General features: G+C 41.5%; 1 protein-coding gene across 2 annotated transcripts in view; it reads right to left on the bottom strand.

The window, feature by feature from the left end:
• Positions 1 to 11,845, bottom strand: part of Ncbp1 (nuclear cap binding protein subunit 1) — a 36,512-nt gene extending 24,667 nt beyond the window's left edge. The window contains exons 1-4 of one of the 2 annotated variants that reach the window (XM_005362135.2): positions 11,482 to 11,845; positions 4,643 to 4,731; positions 4,055 to 4,155; positions 1,987 to 2,143 (exon numbers count right to left, since the gene is read on the bottom strand). In XM_005362135.2, the coding sequence (XP_005362192.1) occupies positions 1,987 to 2,143; positions 4,055 to 4,155; positions 4,643 to 4,731; positions 11,482 to 11,515 (381 nt within the window). In that variant the 5' untranslated portion in view covers positions 11,516 to 11,845. Of the gene's footprint in view, positions 1 to 1,986; positions 2,144 to 4,025; positions 4,156 to 4,642; positions 4,732 to 11,481 lie in introns of those variants that run through there. The other variant, XM_026786598.1, reaches the window with a different exon arrangement.
• Positions 11,846 to 11,858: the final 13 nt, after the last annotated feature.

Below are 11,858 nucleotides of genomic sequence, written 5' to 3'. Positions count from 1 at the left end.
CACACCTTTAATCCCAGCACTCGGGAGGCAGAGGCAGGTGGATCTCTGTGAGTTCGAGGCCAGCCTGGTCTACAAGAGCAAGTTCCAGGACAGGGTCCAAGGCTACACAGAAAAAAAAAAATGCCCTTGGGACCAGTGACAAGGGGAAAAGGATAAGGTCAGAAAGGATGAGCAAAGCCCTCAGTGGGGAGTGGGAGGGCATTCTTGGCAGAGGGTTGTGCAAGTAATTTTATATACCTGGAAGGTATACAGAGGACAAGAGAAGGCAACCATACTGGGGCAAACATGAAACTTAATTCCATTTCGTTCTATTTAAGACACATAAAAGTTCTGTGTTGCAGAAAGAACCTAAGAACCAGAGGTTGGGGAGGAGTCTCTAGAAGGAACATGGCCACACCACTCACAACCTCACAGTAGCTATACAAAACCTACACAAGACTAGGCAGGTCAACATTCCTTCATGGACAGGGATGGAGCTCATGAGGCCCCACCCCTTCCTGAGGAGCTGTGGCAGCTAACAGTTTCTGAAGAAGAAGGTGTTTTCCTCAGCTGTGCAGCCATTAGTAAGGTGCCATATTCCAGTAAATAACTACCTACACTTGTATGTGAGCAACTCTAAATTAAACATGTGAGTCACACATGTATAAAAAGACATCAAAGTAGAAAAAGAACTAGAAAGGGTACAGAAAGAGGAGGGAGAGAAAAGAGATAATGGGAGACCAATGTGACCAGAATATGTTAAATACATATATGAAACTGTATTAAAAAAAATAAAAGGTTCTAATGTTCACTCCCTGCAGCCCAATGAATCATTTCATGTATCAGAATTTTAAGACCACCTACTATAAAAAACAGGAAGGAAGTGAAGGAGCAGAGCTTACTTACACAAAGGCCACTTTGGTACTATTACTATGGATAGATTCAAAGGCAGAGACTTCCGATGGACAAATGTCAAGTAAGGAAGCAGCTAAGAACACAAAAAGTTCCAAGCTGTGCTAGATAGAGGCCATGGGACAAAGAGGGGAATCTAGGAGAGGAATGAGACGGAATGGGGACAGAAAGGAGGCAAAGAAAAGCTAACAATTAATGAAGATTTCTGGATGGCTTATCCAGCGGCACATGAATTTTGGGACTTGCAAAGACAAAATCTCTGGGCTCTATTTGGGATACTAGTTTAGAACTCAGGAAAAAGGTTGAGGTGCGAGACGGTTATAAATTTGGGGTCCCCATCAAAATAAAGTTGGCTTATATAGCTATTAGAATGAATGACACTGATTCAGAAGAGAAGCTTAAATAAAAGACAGAATCATTGTAAAAAAAAAAAACATTTAAGGGGCTGGAGAGATGGCTCAGAGGTTAAGAGCACTGGCTACTCTGTCCTGAGTTCAATTCCCAGCAACCACTCACATGGTGGCTCACAACCATCTATGAATCTGATGCCCTCTTCTGGTGTGCAGGCATACATGCAGGCAGAATGCTGTATAAATAATAATAATAATAATAATAATAATAATAATAATAATAATAAAAAAGACTGTCAACTCCAGATCATGTAAGGTTCTGGCAATTTAAAAAAAAAAAACATTTAAGGAATAAAAGATGACAACCCAGCAAAAGAGAGATAAGAATCAAAGACAGGAGCAATGTTGATGCTATTATTATTATTATTATTATTATTATTATTATTATTATTATTAGCAGATTTACAAAGAGTTGTGCTGTAGAAGCCAAGATATAGAAAATAAGGAATCATATGCTGCAAGGAAAAGGACCAGGACTCAAAGTAAACACAAACGACCACATTGAGTAGTAAGCGACAATGGCTCCCAAAGAACGGCTACGAGATGAGCAAGGACCAGAATTCATGATAAGAGCATAGTTAATTGGCTGTAGCTTGTTTCCTCCACTTTAACACTAACTTATAGCGCGCACGCGCGCACACACACACACACACACACACACACACACACACACACACACACTTACCAAATAGACAGCTTCGTTATAGTTATTTGCTTTTAGTGATTCTTTCAGTTGGCGAATCATGGCTTCTACAAATTCTCCACCAAAGTTGTAATTTCTGGCATTCAGCAGTCCAACTAACGTTGTATAAATTGTCAACTTCTCAGGTAACTGGCGTGCACTGATTTGAGAACCCATACGAGACAATCCCAAAGCAAAGGTTTTATGTTAAGCTGTTGAATTGTACATGACATTTTAAACATCAAATGGCTTTGGAACAAAATTACTTTTGACTGTGTTTTGAAAACGATTTCAGAAATGACGTATGTGTTACTGAAAAAGTATGCAGATATAGACCCCAATATTTTTCACTGTAGTTAATTCAAGAGTTAAGTTACTTGTGAAGTTATCACACCAAAATTAACACAACTAATGTTAGACCAGTTTTTCTTCAAATGTATTGAGTGGAAATAACAATTCAACAAAAAATGGTTTCCATGGTAATGTGAAACAGATTCTTTAATGCAGAATCATTAAGGGGAACAGAGTACAGAGCGTTTCTAAACTTGGCTAACCAAGTACCGTGGGACCAGAATTCCACTTGGAGAAACATTATTGGATTGCTTATAAAAGATAAAGAATTAAAATCAGCTTCAACCAAGTTCTTATAAGAAATGCTTAACAGGGTATGCTAATATAGTTGAGACAACGCTGAGGATAGCTAGATGGCTCAGCGGGTTGAGGCTCTTGCCAAGCTGAGTTCAACCCTAGGGTCCACATGGCAGAAGGAGAGAACTGATTCTTCTGCATGTTGTCTGACCACCACGTGTTCAGGCACATGTGTGCCCACATGTGTGTGCACACAAAATAAGTAACTTAAAGGGATAGTAAAGGTAAGCCTAAAAGAAGTCAACAACACTTCCTACGAAAAGGAAACGGTACTAACGTAATTCTGTGGAGAATTCGTTCATACTGTTCCCCTCAGGTACAATGCTGACTGAGTACAGGGCGGGACTTAGGACTTCAAAAAATACATGTATTGAAAATAAACCTAGTCCCTAAGGCTTTCTCCAAGTAAAAAAAAAAAAAAAATTGAAAGGACACTGTCAATCAATACCAGCCCAGCCTTAAATAAACAAGCATGACTTCCAACAGTTTCAATAGCATAACAATTCCATAATACATACTATCAGAACAGCGGGCATCATATGGGTAACTATAATAATATAATTGTTTTCATTGTTTCTTATTCTAGAAAAACATTTTTCTGAATTGATTGGATTTCTTTGAAAACTGAAAACAAAATTTAACTACGGGTCTGGAGAACTCAGCAGTTGAGATCTTGTTCTTGCAGGACTCAAGTTGGATTCCTAGCAACCACCCATACCTCCAATTCTACGGTACCTAACACCACCTTCTTCTGACCTCCACAGTCACAGACACAGATGTTCAAAACATTCATACACAGAAAGAAATCTTTTTTAAAAAATTAACTATTTGAAGTTTCTGCTTTGTATGCATATTTTTAAATTAAAAATGAACTGCAAACAGGTAACCATTATTTTGAAATGACTGAAATGGTAACTGTAGCATCAAGGACACTTATGTCCTCAAAAAGATTCAAAAGCATCCTTCAGTCTTCAAGGAAGGCCACTCACTTGATTTACAAGTTGTCCAATATATTTGGGTCTACTGATACAAAAAGGAATAAATAAATAAATAAATAAATCCAACTTAATTCTACTTTAAACACACAAATGTGCATTCCTTGGTGGGGGAAAGGGCTCTAACTGAAAAAGAAAGATATCTGCTTTCTCATATATTTTCTGAGTTAAAAAATTAACTCAAATGATTTTTAAAATTCTAAGAAAGAAAACATGAAAAATATTTATTTTAGTTCTGTTTAATCACTTAAAAAATAAGTTAAAAAAATAAGTTCAGCAAACAAAAATGAGCATTTCATGAGATGAGTTTCAGGACAGAAGGGAGGCCCGTGACATGTAATGTAAGCACATCCTCTGCACATCCCCCAAAGCATGTAAGAGTAGATAATACATCATCACCTGGATCCACAAATCTTTTACATACATACACTGTACAAAGAAGCCTTAAGATCTTGCTCTTGTAGTTAGGAAGATCAGCTTCCAGAACACCAGCCAAGCCTTCTAGATTGCTCTCCAAAGAGCAGGCACTCTGCAGAGGACAGATGTTAATTATCTGTTAGCATTCAAAGCAATCAGTGAACTAAAGTTAAAATTCCTAGATAACCATGAAAACACTAAGGTCTTCCTAAGCACTAAAGACAATTTCGTGAAGAAGTCTCTTAGCATTAATCAATTCTAGTAGTTATTGTTCATTAGAAACACATTCTACGTAAAAAGAGCCAACAAAATCTTCAGAATAGTCTAACATCTGTCACTAACAACCCACTACTGTCTTGGGCATCCAAGTCATCACATTGAGGACTATCCCTAGGTCTATTTTAAGGTTTGTCTAATAAAAATAACTTACTGAAAACCCTTAACAATCTGAATCCTAGGAGTTCCAAAACACATTCACATTGGGATACAGATGTGTAGTGATAAATCAAGCTTTGTCCATAACTTATATTACCCAGTACAACTTCAGAAATGAATCAAAGCTGTCAATCACAACCCTAACCCCTGGGCTTGGTGCATACCTTTTCCCCTACTTTGCATATTAAAGACTCCAAATGATCTTCAGTTTCATTTGCATCAGAGGTCTTCCTCCTTTTGTGAGGCTGCCCACCTAGTTCAGCAACATTAAAAAAAGTTTTAAAAAAATTAAAAAAGCTACATATGATGTTAGATAATGAATCACTATAAATATTTTGTCACCTTAGGCTTTAATCACTTTTCTATCAGGCCGTATTTTTAAGAGTAGCTCTAACCAATAGTGTTCTAAGTAGGCCAGGTACTGGGACAATCTCTATCCCGCATTCTTTTGTGTGCCTGTGTGTGCGTGAGAGGATGTACACTCACAGAAAGCCAGGAGAGGGTGCTGGGTGTCCTCCACCACACTAGTCCTTCAAGGCAAGGTCTTTCCCGAACCTGGGGGCTCACTCTTCTTAGCTAGACTGGTAGCCAGCAGGTCCTAGTGATCCTCCTGTCTCCACTCTCCCTTGATGCTGGGGTTAAAGGCATATACTGCATGCCTAGCTTCTGAGAGTGCTAATACCCAAATTCCAGGTCTTATAATTGTGTAGTAAATGCTTTCAATGGTTGAGCCAACCCTCCAGAACCCCCATCTCTATATATATATAAACTTTTTAAATTTTTTTATTATTTTATATGTACAGATGTTTGGGCTACATGTATAACCATGTACCACTTATATGTCTGGAGCCTGTGGAGGCCAGAAGAGTACATCATATGCCCTGTAAATGGAGTTATGGACTTCTGTGAGATACACTGTGAGTGCTAGGAACTGAACCCAGGTTCTCGAGAAGTACAGGCAGTGCTCTTAACTGCTGAGCTATCTTTCCAAGGCCTCACATCATCTCTATTACTGAGGTCACTATAAACAATACTGTCAGGAGGCATTTTTTTTTTCCAGTTAAATTTTGTATAAACAGTGTCCAGGCAGCTATGTCCATTTCTGTGGATCACTGGGATGGCACCAACATCTAAACACCTGTAGTCTGAAGACTGTTGCTCCTGTTCTTTTAACTTGCTTACTGACCCTTATTGTTGGTTCCTCAACCCAACAGTGTCAATAGTACTTGTTAATTTGATGACGTAACTAAATTGCTGCATAACCTGATGAAAGGTGCAAAAACTAGTTGAATCTTTGGAGATTTATTTAAACTATGACCCTAAACATTAACAGTGCTGATGCCAAGAAACAGCCTCAGAATGCACAATGCACCAGCCGTGCTCTTCATTATTATTCAGAACCAGATTTTTAGATGAGATTCAGAGAATACAAAGCCAAACACTAGATGAATGAGAGCAGCTAAACCTCACTAAACTCTTTCCTTCCTTCTGGCCCATCTATTATACCAATCCGTTATCACATCCCAAATCCCTCCTGATTATTATTATTATTAACAACTTGTTCCGGTTTGCAACCATTTCTGTCTTCAAAACAGCCCTTCCGGGTCCTCTTGTAAGCCTTTTTTATGTCAACTTGACACAGCCTAGTCATTTGAGAGGAGGGAGCCCCAACTGAGAAAATGCCTCCACAAGACTGGGCTGTAGACAAGCCTGCAGAGCATTTCCTTAATTAGTGACTGATGGAGGAGAACCCACCCATTGCAGGTGGAGCCATCCCTGAACTGGTTGGTAGTCCTGGGTTTTACAAGAAAGCAGGCCGAGCAAGATATGGTGGAGCACGCCTTTAATACTAATACTATCAGGAGAGAGGGAGGTGGATCTCTTGAGTTTGGAATCAGCTTGTCTACTTAGTGAGTTCCAGGAGAGCTAGGGCTATGTAGAGACACCACCTCAAGAGAAAAAAAAAAGTGAAGACAAGACAAAGAAGAACGCAGGTTGAGCAAACCATGAGGAGCAAGCTAGTAGGCAGTACTCCTCCATGGCCTCTGCATCAGCTCCTACCCCCAGATTCCTGCCCTAACTTCTCTCAATGATGGAAGTATATACTTGGAAGCATAAGCTAAAATAAACCTTTTCTTCCCCAAGTTGTTTCAATCATGGCATTTCATCACCCTAACTAGATAAAAAGAAGCCAGTACAGCCATGCAGTACTCCCCGCCCCACACACCCCCTAAACTCAGTACTACAGGGAGTAGAGACATGAGGATTGTTGGGGCTCACTAGCCAACCACAGTGGTGAGTTGCAGCTTCAGCCTAGTAAGGCAGAGGGTGATAGAGGAGGGCACCCAATGGCCTCTACATGGCACATACACCACGTGCACATATACAACATCCATACTGTTTGGAAATGGGGGTAGCTCAGTGCCTGCTGAGCAACCATGAGAATTACACCTGTCTGTAACCTGAAGGGGGCAGAGAGCATGGAAATAGGCAGATCCCTGGAGCTCCTTGATCAACTACCCTGGTCAAATCCATGAGGAAAAAAAAATCAGCTGGAGTAAGAAAAAGGAAGGTAGATACCTCAGACCAGCCGTTCTCAATCTGTGGGTCACAACCCCTTTGGAGGTCAAATCTCAGATATCAGGTATTTACAATTCATAACAGTAGCAAAATTAGTCATGAAGTAGCAACAAAATAATTTTACGGTTGGGGTTACCACATGAGGAGTTGTATTAAGGGTCACAGCATTACAAAAGTTGAGAATCACTATCTTAGACACTCTAAAGAGAAAACTTAAAACACTCTTTGGGGAATGAGTTGAACATTTTCATACCATGAACAACCAATAAGAAACAAGTCTATGGTGGCACTATAGTCCAAAACAGGCTTTAAAACACGGCCAGGTAAGTTTCACAATAGATTTGTTAAAATTACATGTTGCTATACACACTAGCTAGTGCAGAGAAGAGACCTTTGCTAACGACCATCCAAGGGCTCTTAAAACAACAAAAAACACCCTGGCATGATGGTGCACACCTTTAATCCTGGAACTCTGGCGGCAGAGGCAGGCAGATCTGAGTTTGAAGCCAACCTGGTACACACAATCAGTTTCAGGATAGACAGGGCCACCCAGGGAAACCAAATGGTGGTGGAGGAAGTGACAACAGAACAAACAAACAAGACACCAAATAATGTTCCCACTGCAATGTGAACCTAATGTTACACGGATACATGGTACTATTTCCTATACCCTTATTAGATGTGTTTGGATCCACAAAGTAGACAAAAAAACACCACCATAAATAAAAGAAAAAAGTAACAAAACCCAGCCAAGAAAAGTAATATACGTTGACTACAGATATAAAACAAAAATTTAATTGATTAAAAATATAACCACTGAGAAGGAAGTGGGAGGAGAAAGTGGAAATTTTGATTCCTATTATTTATAAAGTAATAAAAAAATTATCAGAGGAAAAAGAAGAAATGTATTTCAAGATGGCCTTAATCACTGCCCATCGCCCTCCACCCCATGCAGCACCCCAAATTTGAGTTGTAGGGCTCCAAAGACAAAACCGGAAAGTAACTAAGAATTACTGTGTTGTTTTTACGCTGAGTGGTCCACACTACAGGGTCTGAGCAGATATGCAGATATGCAGGACCAATAAATGCTTCTTTTTGTCATCATATTATTGAATACAAGGTAATGTTTCTATTGCTTAAAAAAAAAATCACCGCTGAAACAAAGTATACTATCCCTCAGCATAATAAGCCTTTCACTTCTCTTCAGTTTTTCTTTCTACAGTTAAATTTAAAAACATCAATCACAGTCTAAAAGATAAAGACCTAAGTGGAAGAAGTAGATTAAACAGGTTTTCTGGACTTTTGACTAAGATTTTGAACCACCTAAATTCCTTTGTAACGATAAAACAGTAGACTTAACACCGATAAAATTTATTTTCAACAGTAATTGAAGAGGTTCAGAGACATTTTAAAGGAATCGATGACTGCCAGACACAGTGGTCTACATCTTGGGGGAGCATAGGGGCAGCTAACTTAGGCTACAACCAGGACATGGTAGTTCCAGCCTGGACTACATACTTCCAGACAGCAGGACTACAAGGCAGTCACACAGAGCCCGTCTTAAGCGTCTAAGACTACGATAGGTGTGGTACTTTCCATTTAGGGTAGCCCTTTCTGTGTCTCTAAATAAACTACAGGAACTTTATCTGATACTACCTCCGTGACTCTCCAATAGTATATTGTCCTAGCAGAAATGTTTAAAATGGCCCAGAAAGGTAAGAAAGAGCCTCATCTAAATTCTCTGCTCTATCTCTCATAACTTCTACCCCTACTTTCTCACTTCTACCAACAACGACCTCCTTGCTCTTCTCTGAACATGACAGAAATCTCTAACCTGAGCACTACCCTCATGGTTTCCTTTCGACCTCTGCTTTCTCAAACATCCATATGGCTTGTTCCTTACATCACTCATGCCACAGTTCATCTGCAGGGAGGCCTTACCTGACCAGTCTCTCTCTGTGGTCCGCATACCCTTTATCTCACTTTGTTCTCCACAATCCTGTGATCATAGGATGAATTCGCTACACTTCACTGATACATGGGAGGGAGCCTCCACTGTTATACAGTCTGCTACTGTACTGTAAGTAATTAGGAAATTGTTCAGCAAGTCCATGAGGTTCCAACTCAGACACCGAAACTTGAGGATACTCATGTCCCTTCTATAAAGTGCTGCTGGTATCTGCTCATGATCTATGAATATTGTGATACTTTACATTATCTCTATACTACCTAATAAGTGTTATGTGAATAGTTGTGACAGTGTATCATTTAGGAAATAAGGGGGGAGGGTGACTATACATTATACATTCAGTACTGAGGCCTTTTCCTTCAAATATTTTGTAACCAGATTGCTGAATTCAAGGAGAGAGAATAAAGATGCAGATGCCACAGCTCCACAGCCCAATATAGGGAAAGTCAGAGCAGAGCTGACAATAACCTAGAAATACTCAGATCTATTTGATGCCTTTAAAATCTTAAGCCACTTTTATAACAGCCATCCGAATTTTTTAAAAATTGTAGATACTTCACTAACGAGCACCACATTTTTTTATTTAGAACACTAAACTGTTTATCAAACTCTAACAATGTTTCCAAATGTGTACTACTGGAGAAACTGTAAACAGCCTTTCCACTACTCAGTGACTTGCTAGAGTGAATTTTGATTAAGAGATGCTTAATTTTACATCACTTTGTCCTAATTATTATAAGGCTTCTGTAGTCAGACCACTCTGGGAAAATAATGTAGCTGCTAGCTGGGGTAAAGAAAAAAAAGCCAATTAAAACCAAAAAGTTATGCAAGCCTCCCAAACCAAAACAAAAGAGGTTTTCTATATATTTATATTCTAATTCTCCAGTTGGTTCTCCAGTGACCTTTCCCCCTCACTTCAGAGGTAGCCTGGAAGTGAGAAAGAATGGAGAAAAGAAGTGTAAAGTGAGGAGAGAGAAGAGGAAGAGTGAGAGACAAGGCCAAGGACAAATTCTCTCATCCAAAGCTAATTAGTACACTAATCAAATGCACAGCAAAGAAAACCTCTATTTCCTGTGTTCTGTACACGCATCACACAAGAGACCACCATGTTAAAAAAAAAAAAAAAAGAAACCCAAGCACAGAGGGTAGCTATGCTGACTGATGTGGCAGAGAACTGACTTGCACTGGTGCATCTGGGCACTGACAGCCTAGGCTATTCTCTCAGGTACCCCTTAGCAGAAATCTGGGGCTTCACTGTTAAAAATTCTACTTACAATGTGTAATTCTACTTGATGGTCTTAACATTCCAAGAGAGAAAGCTAATCCAATTGCATTGCTTCGGTTTTTTTTTTCTTATGGTGTTGGCATTTATCTGTGTATATTACCTCTGAGACATTAACAGTTGATAAGATAAACACAACGAACTATTGATGAGCACAGTATCTCATAAAAGGCTTAATATTACTCCACAGTATAAACTCAGGTTTAAGGAAGTCATGTGACTCTGGCAAGATCACATAGTAAATAGCAGCTGTCGAGTTTTGAACGTAAACCCTTAGGTTCTAATACTCAAACAAGCTCGGTGGACTAGGATGGCCTTGAACTCACAGAGAACCACCTGCCTCAGCCTCCCGAGTGCTGGGATTAAAGGCGCGCACCACCACCCTGCTCCAGAGTATTTTAAAAAATATCAACAGCTCCAAGTTTCATTCTCGTGTGTGCCTGAGTCCTTGAAGGGCAGTAATGGTACAGAATTGAGCTTTTTTTTTTTTGGTGGCAACACAACGACCTCCTTGCTGGCGACTATCAAAGCCGACGTGAGACTTACTGGTCTACTCAGGGTAGTTTTCCTGCACTTTCTTAAACAGAGGAACATGATTAAGGCCAATCCAACGGAACAGCACGTGTCTGTTTCTTGGGGTGTTGGGAAGACACAAAATTCTTTCCTTGACGTTTAGAACAGGGAAATCAAAGTGGCTGGTGGAGAAGGAGTAGGGCTCAGATTGCAATTCAGCCGACCTCTGTCATAGCTTTGTTCTTTCCCTGTCTTCCCAGGGTCCTTTCCAGGTGCACCCTGGAGGGTTAAAACGGAAACACTGGTCCACTACATCCCCGTCTCTAACTGATCCTAAGGGACAGCCCCAGACACACGTGCATTTCCAAGCTCAGCAGTGAATAGTCAAGTCTTACGTGTCGGCGGACACCAGGTCGGGTCTGCCCACGGGGCTCACCAGGCCTTCCTTCCCAGTGACCGAAGGAGCTGGGGCAGCGGGAAGGCCGTCCTTTTCCCGAAGCCACTAGCTACCCCCGAGCAGAGCCAGCCACCTCCTTCCTGGGCTCCCAGAACCCTTCCTGGGGAGAAAGGGCTGCCTATCTGTTCCCTAGAGACCCGAGGATCAAAGCAGCCTGGCCTCAGTTCTCAACCCCCGCGGCGGCCAGGCCGAGGGCACTTACCATCGTTCTCGTAACTATGCCGCCTCCGCGACATGCTGCTGCTCTCGGGTGCGCAGCCGAGCTGAGCTGCAAGTCGCCTGCAACCCCAGAACCGTCGGGCCGCTGCCGGCCGGCCGGTGCGCGGTCAGCGGCGAGGCGCGCGGAGTGTCCGGCGCGCAAGCGCACTCGCTCACGACGCCTGCCGGAAGAGCAAGCGGAGAGGTACCAGGTGGGTTCCGCGGCGAAAGGCCGGCGTCTGCAGGTCCACGCGCGGCCGCCTCCTTCCGCCTTCCACGCTGGGGCCTTCCCGAGGGCGAGCTAAATTATCCCGGCTGGGGCGATCCCGCCTCTGCTTTGCACCAGCCCGGCGTTGTTTTCCCGGCGGCCCCTGCGCCGAC

This window comes from Microtus ochrogaster, linkage group LG5 (assembly GCF_000317375.1).
Source record: "Microtus ochrogaster isolate Prairie Vole_2 linkage group LG5, MicOch1.0, whole genome shotgun sequence".
Taxonomy (NCBI): domain Eukaryota; kingdom Metazoa; phylum Chordata; class Mammalia; order Rodentia; family Cricetidae; genus Microtus; species Microtus ochrogaster.
Note: the sequence above shows the minus strand (reverse complement) of the source record. Positions and strands in the feature narration are given on the sequence as shown.